At 42.0% G+C, this 17,978-nt stretch overlaps 1 protein-coding gene across 1 annotated transcript in view; it reads right to left on the bottom strand.

Annotated features, from left to right (window-relative positions):
* PHF2 (PHD finger protein 2) overlaps positions 1-17,971 on the bottom strand; it is a 109,257-nt gene extending 91,286 nt beyond the window's left edge. The window contains exon 1 of the mRNA XM_006876242.1: positions 17,892-17,971. Coding sequence (XP_006876304.1) covers positions 17,892-17,932 — 41 coding nt within the window. The 5' untranslated portion in view covers positions 17,933-17,971. The remainder of the gene's footprint in view (positions 1-17,891) is intronic.
* Positions 17,972-17,978: the final 7 nt, after the last annotated feature.

Genomic DNA, 17,978 nt, shown 5'->3' with positions numbered 1-17,978 from the left:
TTCATTTTGGTAGGTCTCTTTCAGTTTCTTGTAGCAGGATTTTGTCTTTGTACAGGTGTTTTGTTTCTCTGGTTTGATTTATCCCTAAGTATTTCATCTTTTGGGTGGCTATTGTATATGGAATTGTCTGCTCGTCTCTATCTCAGATCTCTTTATTAGTGTAAAGGAAAGCAACTGATTTTTAGTTGTTTATCTTACACTCGGCCGCTCTGCTGAACCCTTCAATGAGTGCCAAGAATTTTCTTGCGCAGTCTAAGGGATTTTCTATGCATAGGATCATATCATCTGCAAATAGAGTTTTATTTCTTCTTTGCTAATTTAGATGCCTTTAATTTCCCTTCTTGCCTTATAGCTCTGGCTAAAACTTTCAGCACAATATAGGAATAGGTGATAAAGGGCATCTCTGTCTGGTCCCTATTCACAAAATTGTAAGATTACTAAATCTTTCTGAATGTCTTTGTTATTTTGACATGAAGGTATATTAACTTTCATTAAGGTTACCCCCTGTAGTTTATTATTTTTTTCTCTCCCTACTTCTATCAGTCTGTGTTATCACAATATCTACGTGGCTTCCTCACCATTCAAAGGTTCTGTATTTACATTATCTCCTCATTTTGCTATGAAGTTGATGTCACTTTACATTAATGTCTCCGACTCCCTATTTTCAGTCTTGTAAGTTTGTTTTAGAGTCCTGGTATGGCGCTGTGGGTTAATATGCCAGACTGCAAAGTCGTTTGTATCGCAAGGTCGGTGGTTCAAGTTCACCAGTCACTCTTTGGAAACCCTATGCAGGGTTACTATGGGTCAGAATCGACTCGACGGCACTTTAACAACAACCACAAGTTTGTTTTACTTTGGAAACCTATGTCTGGATTGAGTTCTTGGTGGTGTTGCTATGTATGTTAAACTCAAGTCCAAAGAACAACCATTTTTAGTTTTTATAAAGTTGGTCTGATTATTCATTTACTTAAATTTCTGTTTATCTGAAAACCCTAATTTCACCATTGTCATCTGAGGCACAACTTGGTTGGTTATATGATTCTTGGTTACCTTCTTGCCTCTATGGTTTCTGCTGAGAAATCAGAGCTTAGTCTTATTGGTTCTCCTTTGTTGTTGTTGTTGTCAGGTGCCATCGAGTCGAAACCGACTCATAGCGACCCCATGCACAGCAGAACGAAACAATGTCCAATCCTGGGCCAACCTCACTACCGCTGCCACACTTGACGCCATCAATGATGCCACCTGGCTGATCCATCTCGTTGGGGGTCTTCCTCTTTTTCTCTGACCCTCCATCTTACCCAGCATGACATCCTTCTGCTGAGAAATCAGAGCTTACTCTTATTGGTTCTCCTTTGTAGGTAACTTTTTCCCCCCAACTTTTCTCAAAATTCTTTCCTTGTCTTTGGTTTAGAAAATTTGATTATGATATATCTTAGTGATTTTCTTTTAAGATCTATCTTGTTCGGGGTTTGTTCAACTCCAGCAACTTTTTGACAATTTTCTCCATACTTTTTATTGTCTCTTCATGGTGTTCCACATAAATATCAGGCTTCCTTCTGATTTTTTCATTCTTTTTCTTAATTGTTCTTCTAGCTTTCTAGTAGGGAGGGATTTTTTTTGTAACGTGACTATTCAGGCTTCCATTGATTCAAATCTTACTCCTTTACCCTTTCAATGTATTATCCATTTCTGAAATCTTAGTATTACTCTTCTGGATTTCTATTTGCAGGTTTTATATAGTTTTAAAATTTGCATTTATTTTAAATGTTTGTTCTTGTAGCATTTTCCTAAATTGTCTAAAGTTTTTTCTATATTCTCCTTGGTTTCCTCTATTTTTTTCTGCTAATCCACTGAAGGTACCTAAATATCCTTTTGAATTCTTTCTCAGGTAGTTCCTTTATTCTTCTTTCTCAGAAACATTTTCTGGCTCTCATCTTGGTCATTTGTTTGAGCCATGCTCCTTTGTTTCTTCATGTCAACTAAAATTGTTTGTTGTCTCTGAGGCACTGTGGTGTCATTGTAGTTGTATTTAATTGATGAATGTATGTTGGTGCATTCTTAGACTCTCACCATCTGTCTTCTGGTGGGTGTGATTTGAGCCTGGAAGCATGTGGACTATTTTCTGTTCACTATTCAGACAGTTCAGTTTGGGGTGGATTTAGCTAGTGTTGGCTGATGTCTATTGTTGATTAGGTGGTAAAGGAGTTAGTGCTGGCTCTTATCTAGTGGGTGGAGCTAAAGAGGGTATGGTTGTGGTTGAGCTGTATTGGGCACGGTTGCCATCTCCCGTTGGGTGGGGCAAGAGGAGAAAACTCATACAGGAAAGCAAACAGAATAAAACAAGCAAACAAAAGTGAAAATAGAATATAATAAAGAAGAAAAAAGAAACAAAAGCAGGCAGCAACAAAAAATATATATATAACAACTGAAAAGAGAAATGAGGGAAAGGAAAACAGAACCGTACAAGAGAAAAGAGAGAAAAATTTTTTAAATAAAACAAAGAAAGGGAAGATGAAAAGAACAAGGCTAGAGAGTAGTAAAGAAAAATTAAGAAGAAAAAAGGAAAAGAGAGTAGAAATGAGAAACAGAAGAAAAAACAGAAGCAGAGATAAAAAGGACAATCAAGGGAAGGGAAACAAAGGACAAAGAAAGAATAAACAAACAAAAACAACACTACAACAAAAGGAAAAATACAATAAAAAACCAGTGCAATTGTTGGGCCCAGCGGAGAAAAATCTTTGAGGAGCTCCTGCCAGCCAAGAATTTCATGTGGTGGGTGGAGGAAGGATGTGACAGCTGAGTCCCCAGACCTAGATGGAGCTCCTGTAGGCCTAGGCTTACAGGAGCCTGTGTTCAAGGCTTGTTTCAGTGTCTGTCTGAACCAGAGGGCAGCTGAGGGTAGGATAGCTAATTAATGAGAGCTCTTGCTAGTCTAGTAGTGTAGCGGTTACAAATCGTGTTGCTAATCTCACGGTCAGCAGTTCGAAACTACCAGCTGTTCCGCAAGAGAAAGATGAGGGTTTCTGCTCCCGTAAAGATCTACAACCTCGGAAACCCTGTATAAGGTCGCTGTGAGTCGGAACTGACTCCACGGTACCTAACAACAACAACTTGCTAGTCTAATTCTTGCCTGTAGGGTTTATGGGTTCTGTAGATCTGGAGCAGAGCCCACCTGAATCCAGGCACCGAAGGGGCGCAGCGGGCACCAGCCTCACACTGGCTCATAACTGCGTGGCTCCAGATTCCCAGAGAACAGGGAGTACCCTCATCTACACCTCACCTCTGTTATTCAGGAGAGTATAGGAAACAAAAAGGAATCGCACCTTATCCATTGTCTGTGTGAATCTGTACCATTAGGCCACCATCTGTTTGTCTCTCTAAAGCTGCTCACAAAAGTTCAAGATGACTGCGCCACATCTGGCCGGCAGTCCATATACCCACCAGTCTCTGTCATCACTCCTGTTGAGCTTTTCCTCCTAGTAGGTATTGAATCTACTTCTCTAAACTTTCCTCTGAAGCTCAAAGTTGCAGGACTGTCTTCTGTGCCTGTTTCATCAGGTCTCCCATATGTTTTTTATAAAGGGTGTCTGCAGCATATTTGCCTAGTCTGTCTTCTTGCCAGAAGTCCCCACAGCTTGTATTATGGTACCTTTTTATAAATGATCAACCAATACTGATATATTATTGATTAAAGTCCACAGTTTACATTAGGGTACTCTTTGTGTTGTATAGTTCTATGATTTTTGACAAATACATTATAATGTCATGTGTCTCTATTACACCATACAGAATATTTTACAACCCTAAAAATGCCCTGTGCTCTAGTAATTCCCCTGTCCCTGAATTCCTGCTCTTATTATCATCTCTATAGTTTTGCCTTTTCCAAGATGTGATTTAAATAGCCTTCTTAGATTGACTTCTTTTATTTACCTATATACATTTAAGGTTCCTCTCTGCTTTGACTTGGAGTCCTGATGTAGTGCTGTAGAGTGCTAACTGCAAAGTCAGTGGTTCAAAGCTACTAACTGCTCCTTAAAAACCCTATACAGTGTTGCTCTGAGTTGGAACCAATTCACCGACACTTAACAACACAAAGTTTTCCTTGTTATAGTGTAATAGCTAAATCTTGAGTTTTAGGAGTTAGGTTCTATTACTTTTGGATCAGTGTTATTCTCAGCAGCACAGTTTCTCATTCTATCAGAATAAGGGCCTGACAAGACACCTAGGAGCAAAGGAGCACAGCCAGAGAAAGTGCCCAGAGGTGCCACTATGAACACCACCAAGCCTTTGCCCACATTAAGGCAAGACTGAACTACAAACATCTGGAAGCATATTTGAAGCATAAATGGTCGCACACAATGCAAACCTGATTCAGAGGTTTCACACTGAGCATGTTTCTAGCTAAATATTTTCAATACAAACAGTCTGGCCAGTAAGATGAGTGTCGCACCAAATTACTTACTTCAATACACACTTCCTTAGGAAAGGATTGCTATATGCCGGGGAGGGACTTCTACTTTACCTGTAGTAGAAGGTGTTAAGCTATTTCTCCCATCTCCTCCTGAACTTCTTAAACTCAAATATTCTCTTTGGCACATGTTGAAAAGTCCACATTTAAAAATGTAGACCTTTATTATTCCTAAACATTTCATTCACCACTTGTCTGGAAATCTGTCGTACTGCAGTGGTTTGTGTGTTGCTGTGATGTTGGCAGCCATACCACCAGTATTTCAAATACCAGCAGGGCCCCCATGGTGGACAGGTTTCATCAGAACATCCAGAATAAGATAGGCTAGGAAAGAGGACCTGGAGATCTACTTCTGAAAAAACAAATGACCAGTGTAAGTCCTATAAATACAACATTAAACAGTAATGATGAATCTGCAAGGCACCTCATAATACGGATAAACCTGGAGAACAGTAGGCTGAGTGAAGTTAAGTCAATCACAGAAGGGCAAATACTGTACGAGGCCACTATTATTAAAAAGTCAAGAACCAGTTTTCAGGCAAAAAGAAACATTCTTTGATGGTTACCAGGGGAAAGAAGAGAAAGGAGTATATATCACTCAACTAGAGAGGGTTGTTGTTGTTAAGTGCCGTGGAGTCGATTCCGACTCATAGTGACCCTGCACAGGGTTTCCGAGGCTGTAAATCTTTACATGAGCAGAACGCCTCATCTTTCTCCCACGGAACTGCTGGTAGTTTTGAACTGCTGACCTTGTGGTTCACAGCCCGATTCGTAACCACTATGCTACCAGAGCTAGAGGGTAGGTACATATTAACTGTGGTAAAAGGAAAGGCAAATACAATTAGAGGGAGATTAGCAAAAATGATGAAGGCAAGTGAAGACACTGAGAAGTACAAGACTTAAAGACAACAGAAATAAATACTACTATATATGCAATCATGGAATAAAAGTAACAGCAATAATCTATGAGTAGTTATATACACAGACATGCAAATTGAACAGGAGTGAGAGGGAGAGTGGAACTATACCCATGAATACATATAGGCCTGATGGAGGGTATTTCTACATGTATATTTAACTATCCTGCAAATGAATATAGAAGAATATACTATAGTAGTACATAAAATACAGTAGTATATATCATGAATATAATAGAACACACAAAGGCAAGGGAGTGCTGAGGTTCCATACAATAAATACTGGACTGTGAGCCACAAAGTCTGCAGTTCAAACCTGCCAGCCTCTCTGAGGGAGAAAGATGAGGCTTTCTGCTTCAGAGAGAGTTCACTATGAGTTAGAAACTCATGGTGGTGCTGGTGCTGGTGGTGGTGTGCCCTAGAGTTGGTTCCAACTCATATCGACCCTGTATTGGGTTTCCAAGACTATAAATCTTTACAGGAGCAGAAAGCTACATCTTTCTCCCATGGAACCACTGGTAGTTTCGAACTGCTGACCTTGCAGTTAGCAGCCTGACTCATAATCACTACGCTACCCGATCTCCTTCAGAAACAACTAGATGGCACCGAATAACATCAACGGGGCAAAGTTAGAAAACCTTAGTTGTAACCAAACACCTTGGGAGAATGAATTGCTGGGCTTAGGGACTCATGACCATAGACTTGGGGGACACCAAGGTCAACTGGCACAATATAGTTCATATACAAAAAAAATGTTCTACACTCTACTTTTGCAAGTAGCAACTGGGGTCCTAAAAGCTTATGATCAGTCATCTATAGTGCCAGAAGATTTGCCTCTCAGGTTGGAAGACACTCAAAATACAACTGGGGAAGAGTTGGCTCCTCAAAGTAGAATGACCTTAATGACATGGATGGAATAAAAGTTTTCAAGATCTTAATTTGCTGATGGAGCACAAGTCAAAATGACAAGAAATGCTGCAAACATCTATTAATAATCAGAACATAGAATGTGCAAAGTTTGAATCTAGGATAATTGGAAATCATCAAAACTGAAATCAAACACAAAAAGATCAAAAAGATAGTCACTGCTATCAAGTTGGCTCTGAAGAGTTATAACGACCACTGCCTTGAGGTTAGCAGTCCAATCTTCATCCTACATACAGTACCACATCAAGACTGGTATTGGCCATTTTGAATTGGATAATCATACAGTTTACTATTCAGAGAACAAGAAATTGAAGAGGGGTGGTATCGTATTCATCCTCAAAGAGAACATTCAAGATCTATCTTGAACTAAACTGCTGTCTGTGCTAGGATAATATCCATGTGCCTACAAAGAAGACCAATTAATAACATTATTATTCAAATTTATGCACCAACCAGTTTGAGGACTAAGGTGTGACTGACCCAAGTCATGGTACCTTAGATCATCTCATATACATGTGAAAGCTGGACAATGAATACGGAAGAACAGAGAAGATCTGTTGCATCTGAATTATGGTATTAGCAAAGAATACTGAAAAGTACCATGGGTTGCCAGAAGAACAAACAAACCTGTTTTGGAAAAACTACAGTCAGAATGTTCCTTAAACATGAGGATGGTGAGACTTTGTCTGTCATATTTTGGACATGTTATTAGAAGGTACCAATCTTTGGAGAAGGTCATACTGCTTGGTAAAGTAGGGGAATCAGGGAAAAGAAGACGACCCCCAGCAAAATAGATTGACATGATGGCAACAACAATGGGCTAAAACATAAGAACAACTGTGAGGATAACACAGGAATAGGCAGCCTTTTATTCTGTTGAGCATAGTGTAACTGTGAATCCAAACTGACTCAGCAGCACCTAACAATAGGATTTACAAATTGTCAGTTTTAACACCCAGATTTCACTTTTGAGCATTCTGCCACTGTTGTTGTTGTTGTTGTTGCTGCTAGGTGCCATCGAGTCAGCACTGACTCATAGCAACCCTATGCACAGCGGAACGAAACACTGCCCGATCCTGGACCAACCTCACTACTGTTGTCACACTTGAGTCCATTGATGCTGCCACTTGGCAAATCCATCTCGGGGGTCTTCCTCTTTTTCTCTGACCCTCCACCTTACCAAACATGATATCCTTCTCCAGCGACTGGTCCCTCCTGACAATATGTCCAAAGCATGAGAGACGAAGTCTGGCCATCTTGGCACTGGTAGGTCCTAATTCCTACCCCAGCACATATATGTATGCATACACATGTGAGAAGGATTTAAAAGTTCACACAAAAAAATGAAATGGAAAGATAATGGAATTTTTCCATGAATTTTTTGAAACCCCCTCATACACATGTACATACTAATACATATGTATAAATATTCATACATTCATGCATACTTGTTCACATATGCATACATGAACACACACGTGTCCACAGGAGTCATGCACATTTAAGCTTGTCATGGACAGACCAGACTTGCTGAGCATTGTCCCAGAGCCCCACTCAGTGTCGCAGGCATCTGTGAAGGCGGAGGACTTCTGGATTTGCTCCTGCCCCAAGGAGCTTATGGTTGGGGTGGGATGTGGTACACAACAAGTGTACAAAAGCCATATAAAGAACACACAAAGATTGATATCCTAGGCAATAATGAGCTGAATGGACAGGTTCTAGTCACCTAGTCTTGAGAAGCTGTCTTATGTATGGAGATACTGCCACAGGAGGAGGGCAGGTTGAGCCCAACTGATACACGGGAATCAGGGGGTTCCATTCCAAGCATATCTTGCTAGCTCTACCTTCAGAGAATTTTCAGAATTCAATCCCTTCTTCCATCCCACTGACATCCCTTTTCATTGGTGTCCCAGTCTCCACCCTTGTCCCCAGTTGTCCCTCATCATAGTCAGAGGAGCTGTGTCAACTAACACCACTCAGCTCAGAATAACCCCGTGGTCCTCATAGCTCTCAGAAAAGCCCAAGACCCGATGCTAACCCATGGGGCTCCAATCTGACCTCTCATCTCTTCTCCACAATGTCTGCTTATCTGTAACTTTGTTCTACTATAATAGCTGCGTTGTGTGATGCTGGAAGTTGTACCAACAGTTTTTAAAATACCATCAGGGTCACCCATAGTGGACAGGCATCATGGAAGCTTCCAGATTAAGACAGACTAGGACGAAGGAGAGGCTTCTAAATGGTTAGCCACTGAAAATCTTATGACTAGCAGTGAGCAGAATACTGCCAGATCAGTGACATAAGATGAAAACATTATAAATAGCACCAGAATATTATCAAGATAAACTGCTGGAAGATGAGCCTTCAGGTTGGAAGGCATTCAAAATATGACTAGTAAAGAGTTGCCTCCCCAAAATACAGTTGATAAAAATTATGTGGATCAAGCAAAGCTTTCAGAATCTTCATTTAGTGATGGGGCACAACTCAAAATAAGAAGAAGCAGCTGCAAACATACATTAATAATCAAAGCATTATACATAAGAGGCATGAATCGAGGAAAATTAAAAGTTATCAAATATGAACTAGAACACATAAAGATTGATATCCTAGGCAATAATGAGCTGAATGGGCAGGTTTTGGTCATTTTGAATCAGACAACCATATGGTTAACTATGTCAGGAGTGACAAGTGAAGAGGAATGCTCATCCTCAAAAAGAACATTTCAAGATCTATCCTGAAGTACATCTGTCTATGAGAGGATAATATCTAAAGGCCTACATGGAAGACCAGTTAGTACTTTACATTTACTTTAAATTTATACAAAAACCACTAATGCAGATGATGATGTAACTGAATTCTACCAACTTCTGCAGGTTGAAACTGATCAAATACGTAATCAAGATGCAGTGATCATTACTGGTGATTGGGATGAGAAATATGGAAACAAAAAGGAATGATCAGTAGTTGGAAAATAGGGCGTTGGTAATAGAAATGATGCTGGAGATCACAAGACAGGATTTTGCAAAACCAGCAACTTATTCATTGCAAATACCTTTTTCAACAACATAAATGGTAATTATACACATGGAACTCAACAGATGGAATACACAGGAATCAAATCGACTACATCTATGGGAAAATATGATAGAGAAGCTCAATATCATCAGTCAAAACAAGGTCAGGAGCCAAATGTCAAACAGACCATCAATTGGTTATAAGCAAATTCAGACTGATGCTGCAGAAAATTAAAACAAGTCAAGAGCTAAAACATGGCCTTGAGTATATCCCATCTGAATTTCTCAAGAAGAGATTTGATACATTAGACACTAATGAGTGAAGACCAGAGAAGTTATGGGATAACATAAAAAGTATCATCCATGTAAAAAGCAAAAGGTTATTAAAAACCAGAATGGAAGACCAAAGTGGAAGTCAGAAAAGATTCTGAAACTTGTTCTTAAATATAGAAATGCTAAAGCAACTAGAAAAAATGAAGTAAAAGAGCTGAACAGAAAATTTCAAAGGGCAGCTTGAGAATACAAAGTAAAATGTTGTAACGGAATTTATAAAGACCTGGAGTCAGAAAAGCAAAAAGGAGGAACATACTCAGCATTTCTCAAGCTGAAAGAACTAAAGAAAAAATTCAAGCCTTGAATTTCAATATAGAATATTGAGAGATTCCATGGACAAAATATTGAATGATGAAGAAAACATCAAAAGAAGATGGAAGGAATAAACAGAGTTGCTGTACCAAAAAGAACTGGCCAGTGTTCAAGTATTTCAAGAATTACCACATGATCAAGAATTGATATCCTGAGGTCCAAGTTGGTGAAAAACAGAGCTTCAGGAATTGATGGAGTGCAAAATTAAATGTTTCAACAAACTGATGCATCTCTGGAGATGCTCACTTGTCTATGCCAAAAAATTTGGAAGACAGCTACCTGGCCTACCAATTGGAAGAGATTCATATACATTTGTACCCATTCCAAAGAAAAGTGACTCAATGGAATGTGGAATCATCGAACAATAGCATTAATATCACATGCAAGGAAAATTTTGTTGAAGATAATTCAAAAACAGTTGCAGCAACACATCATCAGGAAGCTGCCAGATTCAGAAGAAGATGTGAAATATGGGATATCACTGCTGACATACGATAGATCTTGGCTAAAAGCAGAGAATATCAGAAAGATGTTTATTTGTATTTTACTGACTATACAAAAGACATTCAACTGTGTGGTTCATAACAAACTATGAATAACAATGCGAAGAATGGAAATTCCAGAACGGTTAACAGTGCTCATGCAGAACGTGTACTAGACCAAGAGAACAAAACAAGGGGATACTGAGTGGTTTAAAATCAGGAAAAGTGTGTGCCAGGGTTGTGTCCCTCCACCATACTTACTCAATCTGTATGTTAAGCAAATTATCCAAGAAGCTGGTTTATGTGAAGAATATGACATTAGGATTGGAGGAAGACTAACTAACAACCTGTGATATGCAGATGACACAACTTTGCTTGCTGGAATCCAGGAGAACTTAAAATACTTACCAATGAAGATCAAAGACCACAATCTTCAGTATGGATTGCACCTCAATATAAAGAAAAGAAAAACTCTCACAACTTGACCAATAAGTAACATCATGATAAATGGAAAAAAGACTGAAGTTGTCAAAGACTTCATTTTGCTTTGATCCATAATCAATACTCCTGGAAGCAGCAGTCAAGAAATCGAATGATAGATTACATTAGGTAAATCTACTGCAAAAGACTTCTTTAGAATGTTAGAGCAAAGATGTTAGTCTAAGGACTAAGGTGTGCCTGACCCATAGTATTTTCAATTGTCTCATATGAATGCAAAAGTTGGACAATGAATAAGGAAGACCAGAGAAGAACTGATACATTTGAATTATGGTGTTGGCAAAAAAAATATTGAAAGTACCATGGTATGCCAGAACCAATAAATCTGTCTTAGCCAGAATGTTCTTTAGAAACAAGGATGGCAAGACTTTGTCTCTGGTTCACTGGACATGCTGTCAGGAAGGACCAATCTTGGTAAAGTGGAAGGTCAGCAAAAAAAGGAAGACTCCCCCCTCCCCACCCACCAAAGAGATATATAGATGCAACAGCAGCGATAATGGGGTCACAGGGCCAAGCAGTGTTTTGTCCTGTTGTGCATGGGGTAGCTGTGAGTTGGTGGCTAACAACAACGTATTTGCAATGTACTGGGTTTCACTGATAAGACCTTTTGGGACCAGGGTTGGTGACTGGCCAAATGTAATTTGTTGAATAACAGTCTACCCTGTGATTGGTCTATTTCACTTACCTTGCAAGAGCTGGTTGGTGTACTAGTCAGGAAGGTGATATGTAAATCAAACCAATTAAGATTGAATGATGTATACGGAGTAATGGGTTTGTGATCTTACTGAGGTCCACACCTTGAAATTATATAAGCAACCACATTAGTTTTCAACCCCACAGAGGTTTTGAAAGGAATGGAGAACCAAGACCAAGAAGAACCTGTAGTAGAGTAGCTTGGACCCAAGGTTCCTGCATGGGGAACTTCCTAAAAGGGCTGTAATATGAGTAAAGACTGTAACACTGAACACAGTGAGAGGCTAGAAAGGGTTCCAATGGCATTGTCTTCAGCTGAGAGGCTCAGAACCCCCAGTGGCTGAGACCTGGCAGTGAGAGGTTGAGAAGGGGCCAGTACAGCTATGAAGGAGGTCAGTTAGTAACAGAGAGGCCTAAAGACAAAAAGGCCTAATGAAAAAAAGCAGCAAACAGAGCTGAGTTGGCCATGAGGTAGGCCAATCAGCAACAGAAGAGGCTGTTCTTGGAAGCTATTCTACACTGAAGACTGGAGAGATACTTTTCACTTCAGGAGAACCTTCTCCACCTTGTCAGTGTGTTTCCTGATCCTGAATTCCAAGTGTTCCTGTTTATGCAAGTTGATACTGGCCCTGACTTGTAGTCTGTTGTTACCCTAATAAACCACATAACTATGAGTTCTGTGTGGCCATTGCGATGAATAATACAATGCAGCAGAGAAGTAGAGTACCATGGGACAATGGCTGGTGTCAGAAATGAAGAAAGTAGAGTGGAGGTATATCTGACCTCCACTTCATAGGAGCCGCCTTTGTGTTGATTCTGATTTTTATCCTTCATAAATCTAGACAATTCCTGGCACCACATTACAACACCTTACTCACATCTCATTATGCTGCTATGAAGATATCTATTTACAAGTCCCATAGGAGAGTCACTGTACCAAAAAGAAATGGTCACTGTTCAACTATTTCAAAAGGTGATGGCCAAGAAGTGATGGCACTGATGGGGGAAGTCTAATCTGCACTGAAGGTATTGGGGAAAAAAGACAAGGTTCCCAAAGTTGAAGGAATATAAACTAAAATCTTTCAACAAACTGATGTAACACTGGAGGCACTCACTTATCTATGCCAAGATATGTGAAAGACAGCTACCTGGCCAACCAATTGAAAGAGATCCACATTGTGTCCATTCCAAAGAGAGCTGACCCACAGAATGCAGAAATTATCTAACAATACCATTAATATCACATGCGAGTAAAATTGTGTTGAAGATAATTCAAAACGGTTACAACAGTACATCAACAGGGAAATGCTAGAAATTCGAGCCAGATGCAGAAGAGGACACAGTACGAGGGATATCTTTGCTGACATCAGGTGGATCTTTGCTGAAAGCAGAGAATGCCAGAAAGATGTTTACCTGTGCTTTATTGACTGTGCAAAAGCTTTCAACTGTTTGGATCATAACAAACTATCGATAAAATTGCAAAGAATGTCAAGAGGAACCTGTGCATAAACCAAGAAGTAGTCATTTGAACAAAATAAGGGATACTGAATGGTTTAAAATCAGGAAAGGTGTACCTCAGGGCTGTATTGTTTTACCATAGTTCTTCAATCTGTATACTGAGCAAATAATCCAAGAAACTGGATTATATGAAGAAGAATGTAGCATTAGGATAGGAGGAAGACTCATTAACAAATTGCCATTTACAGATGACAAAACCTTACTTGCTGAAAATGAAGGGGATATAAAATACTTGATGAAGATCAAAGACCACAGCCTTCAGCATGGATTACCTCAGTGTAAAGAAAACAAAAATCCTCCCAACTGGACCAGTAAGTAACATCATGATAAATGGAGAAAAGACTGAAGTTGTCAAAGACTTTAGCACTAACAGAAGCAGCAGTCAAGAAATTAAATGACATATTACATTATGCAAATCTGTTGCACAAGACCTCTTTAAAGTGTTCAAGATCAAAGATGTCTGTGGACTAAAGTGCACCTGACCCAAACCGTAGTATTTTCAATAACCTCATATGCATGTGAAAGCTACACAATAAATAAAGGATTACTGTAGAAAATTGGGACATTTGAGTTATGGTGTTGGAGAAGAATATTGAAAGTACCATGGACTTCCAGAAGAACAAACAAATCTGTGCTAGAAATACATCAAGAAGGCTCCCCAGAAGCCAGGATGATGAGACTTGGTTTCTCATACTTCAGACAGATTATTAGGTGGGCCCAGTCCCTGGAGAAAGACATTATGCTGGGTAAAGTGGAGGGTCAGTGAAAAAGAGGAAGACCCCCACTGAGATGGCAGCACCAATTAAGCTGAAGTGTAACAATTGTGAGGATAGCACAGGACCAGAAAGTGTTTTGTTCTATTGTGCACAGGGTCACTGTGAGTCAGAGCTGACTCTGTGGCACCCAACAACAACAACAGATAAGGGTGGGGCCTATTGTGTTACCCTAGGACTCAGCATACAACACCAACCCTCACACAGAACAGATGTCCATGTATACCTACTGAAGACTCAAGTAAACTTTTGCCATTGAAGTTACTTGCATATCACCTCAACCTGCAAACACCTTAAAACTAATTTTTTTAAAAACCCATAAAGTCCAATAGAACAAGAGGGCCAAATACCTATAGCTTTAGGAGTTTTAACACTTTAATGGAATCAATCCTACACCTATACTCTAAAAATAGATATTCTTCAAATTAGGTTGGTGACAGAATATAAACTTAGGTCATTAACCAAGAGCAACTGTTCTAGACCTAGCATAGCAGGTGGGAGCAGGGTGCAATGTCTGGTCTCTTTCTGCAAAAGAAAACTAAAGTCACAAGTTAGACCCACAGTGCTTGGTCCAAGGAGCCCTATACAAGGATGACAGTCTCAACCCCTGCATAGTATCATACTTCCTTACCTAACAAAAAGGAATCTTGGACAGATTTACCCAGCTTCTGTCTACCAGATCTTGCCACAAAAGTTATCTTTACTCTGAATCAAAGTCCACATTCCTGAAGTAACACTGCTGAATGAATGTCAGTGTGCCTGGCCCTAGAATTATCTAGGTAAGGAGTCGTGTGTGGACATGGTGATGAGGCAACTGAGGCATGGCCCACATATGCTAGGGACCACTCATCCTATTCAGGAGCCAGACACTCACATGGACTCACATGGACTGCTTCAGAGTTATAAAAGATCTCACAGTCCCCAACCCAGATGGCCAGAGGTGAAACCAAGAGGAAGCTAACAGTAGGTGCTCTGGGGGCTTTCTGCTGAGGCCAAGGTATACTAGAAGCCAAATGCTACCCTTAGAAAGACACTATGTTTCAACCATGCTCTCAGCTGGCAAAACTTGGCCAGTTTGAGAGTGGGTGGCCATAGAGACCATCCCTTCCCGCTCTCCCCCAAACTGCCCACAGGAGGAATGTGATGGGAGTGTAGCTGTATTACAGTAACAACTATCGTGTTCATTTTTACAGTTAACTTTCTATAACAAGTCACACTAATTATCTATTTCAGGGAATGATAAGAAGTTTCCTTTAAAAACAAGTAAGGAGATATGACAATGAAATGCAATGTGGGATATCCTGAAACAGAGAAGTGGAAAAACTAGTTATATCAATCTGAATAAAGTCTTTATTCATTGAAACTACAGATTTCTGTAGTTTAATCAATCATATATCAGTACGGATTCCAGTTTTGATAACAGTATTGTAGTTACATAAAACATTAACATTAGGGGAAGCAGAGTGCAGAGAATAGGGAAACTGTACTATTTTTGTAACTCTTTTGTTAAGTTTAAAATTATCTCAAAATGAAAAGGTGAAAATATTCAAACTTTAGAAAAATGAGATGAAACATTAAAATATCTGAAGTAAATAACAGCACAGGTTGTACGCAGATCTGGAAATAATCATAGGGGCCTCCAAGAATCTCTGAAGTTTGAGGAGCACAGGATCATGTCCCACATCTTCATTTTACAGATTAGGCTCCAAGAAATCAAGAATCTGGTTGAGGGTTATCAGTGAACTAATCCCCATGATTCCTCTCCCCAGTGGGGTCCCTGCCCTGGGTTACCAACAGGGTTAGGGACACCAGGAAGTTTTTGACCTCAGGTTCTACTTTGGACAGTGACAATCAGATACCTAAGAAAATGTCTCCGACAAAAGAGGGGGAAAGGACAGCCCCTCAGATACGAGGGTAACCCTAAATAGGTGGAACTGTTCTATATACCTGATCAAATACCTGCATCTAATCAAATCAAGGACCTCAAATTATTAAAAAAATAAAAAATCATCTTTAAGATGTCACAACTCCTCACATCTCTCTGTCACTGCCTGTTCCCATACAGCAAAGAAAACCTGATGTCTCACCCTGAAGTCTAGCCTGGGGTGATTCAACTCAGAATGGGCCTTCCGTTACCAAGAAGCTGGTCTTCTCAGGAGGAAACACAAAGGTCTCTCAAAAACATTCTCATTTCCCCCAGTCTGGACACTGAGGACTTTCCAGAGGGGTGCCTGCTTGCAGAGTAAGGTCCTGGGAGGTGGTAGGAAAAGAGGTCCCTCCACACTCATGGATACTCTGGGTCTGAGGTGCCTTCAAGATCCTGACCCAGCCCAGGTTTCCAAGGAGCCAAGGGTAGTTGTGCACAGGGGCTCTGCTCCAACACTCACAGTCTTCACTGCTCAGGTGATCTCCACCATCCTGTGCATCCCAGGGGAGCAGCAGGGGTGTCCCTGCTGAAAGAGTGCCCAGACCAGGGCAGTGCTGATAAACCAAGGTCCTGCCACATCCTAGTCACCTGTTTGCCCACAGTGAGCTGAAAGGACGAGACTAAAGATGCAGCCTATAGTAAGGGCCACGGGACAATCATGAGACTCAGAGTTAAAGCTATCCTTCCTGCAGAATCAGGGCTTCAGCACTGTACAGCCACTTTCCCCTTCCTTCTCCCCCTTGAATCAGAGACTACAGCCCCAGTGGGTCCAGCCCTAGCCAGTCCTGCTGGGTGTTCCCTCAGCCCAAACATCCCAGAGGCAAAGTCAGATGCAAGAGAACCTGTTGGAGCAGTCTAGGTGCAGTGTCACCTCCTCTTACTCCTCCTCCATTTACTTCTGGGTGGGAAGGGGCCTAGGTTTTTGAAAACTAGGCACATTGCCAGGCCAGGGCCAAGAGGGCTGGGCACTCATACTCTCCAAGCTTTACCTGCCACCTGCCCCCTCCCTCTTTCCATATCATAACTTAAATGTCCCTCTCTGGACGAGAGAAGAGGAATGGAGAAAAATGAAGATCCGGGACGAAGAAGCTAAGCCACACCACCACCATACAAATACACAATATTTGTCACTAACAACCTTGGCAGTGACTGCAGGCCAGTCCGGTAGTCCCATTGGTGGGGAGCAGGGAGGAAGGAATTGGGCTCTGCTAGCCAAAACGAGGTTTCAGGAACTCACAGGTCTAGCTGAGGGTGGGAGGACCGTCGCTCAGCGCGCCCCCACTCCACCACCCCCGGCACCCCAACCCGCTAGCGTCTGAGCCCGTCACTCGCGTCTCTCCAAGGACCCGCGCTGGGCTGCGCAGTGGATTCTCCGGGCCCCAGCCTGCCGAGCTCGCGCCGGGAAAGTTCCTGCAACTTCGCAGGGGGAGGAGACGGGGCGAGAGGGGGAGGGGGCGCCAGGCCTGGGCCTCGGGTCCCCACCGGGCGCCCGGCCCCCGAATCCTGCTAGGTCCAGTGGCTCCAGGGCTAGCCCGAACGATCCCCAGGACGCCCCCAACTTAGACCCAGGAACCCTGTCTGCGCAGCGGCCCTAGCAGTGCGGCCCGGAGTGGCCTCTAAATGCGGAGCGGAGCCCGGACTGGCAGCCTACTCCTTGTCCGCCGGGCCTCGGCTTTTGTGCACGGCTGGCAAGGGTTGCCGGTCGCCGGGAACGCCCGGGTGGGAAGCTCAGCCTCTGGGCCCAGCGCCCCCCTCCTCTTGCACAAAAGGGTGCAGGGCCCAGGGCAATGGCCCCATCGGCCCTGAGCGCTCTCCAGCCCCCCAAAATGCGTCCTAGTAGACCAGAGACAGGCAGCCACTGCCATCTCTCGCGTCCGCTGGAAGGGCCTGTGGGACAGGCGCAACGGCCCGGGACGAGGGGCTGGTCTGTGCGAGTCGCAGCGGGCCGGATCGCAGCGGGCCCGGCTGGGCCGGGCTCCGCGGCGGACACAATGCAGGCCAGGGCGGGGACCCCGGGCCGCGCGCTCACCTGCCGTGGAACCAGTCCTTGCAGGCGTCGCACTCGATCATGAAGCGGGTAACGTCGTAGGGGAGCCGGCAGATGCAGTACACAGGC

Source organism: Chrysochloris asiatica, unplaced genomic scaffold, assembly GCF_000296735.1.
Source record: "Chrysochloris asiatica unplaced genomic scaffold, ChrAsi1.0 scaffold00369, whole genome shotgun sequence".
In the NCBI taxonomy this organism is placed as follows: domain Eukaryota; kingdom Metazoa; phylum Chordata; class Mammalia; order Afrosoricida; family Chrysochloridae; genus Chrysochloris; species Chrysochloris asiatica.
Note: the sequence above shows the minus strand (reverse complement) of the source record. Positions and strands in the feature narration are given on the sequence as shown.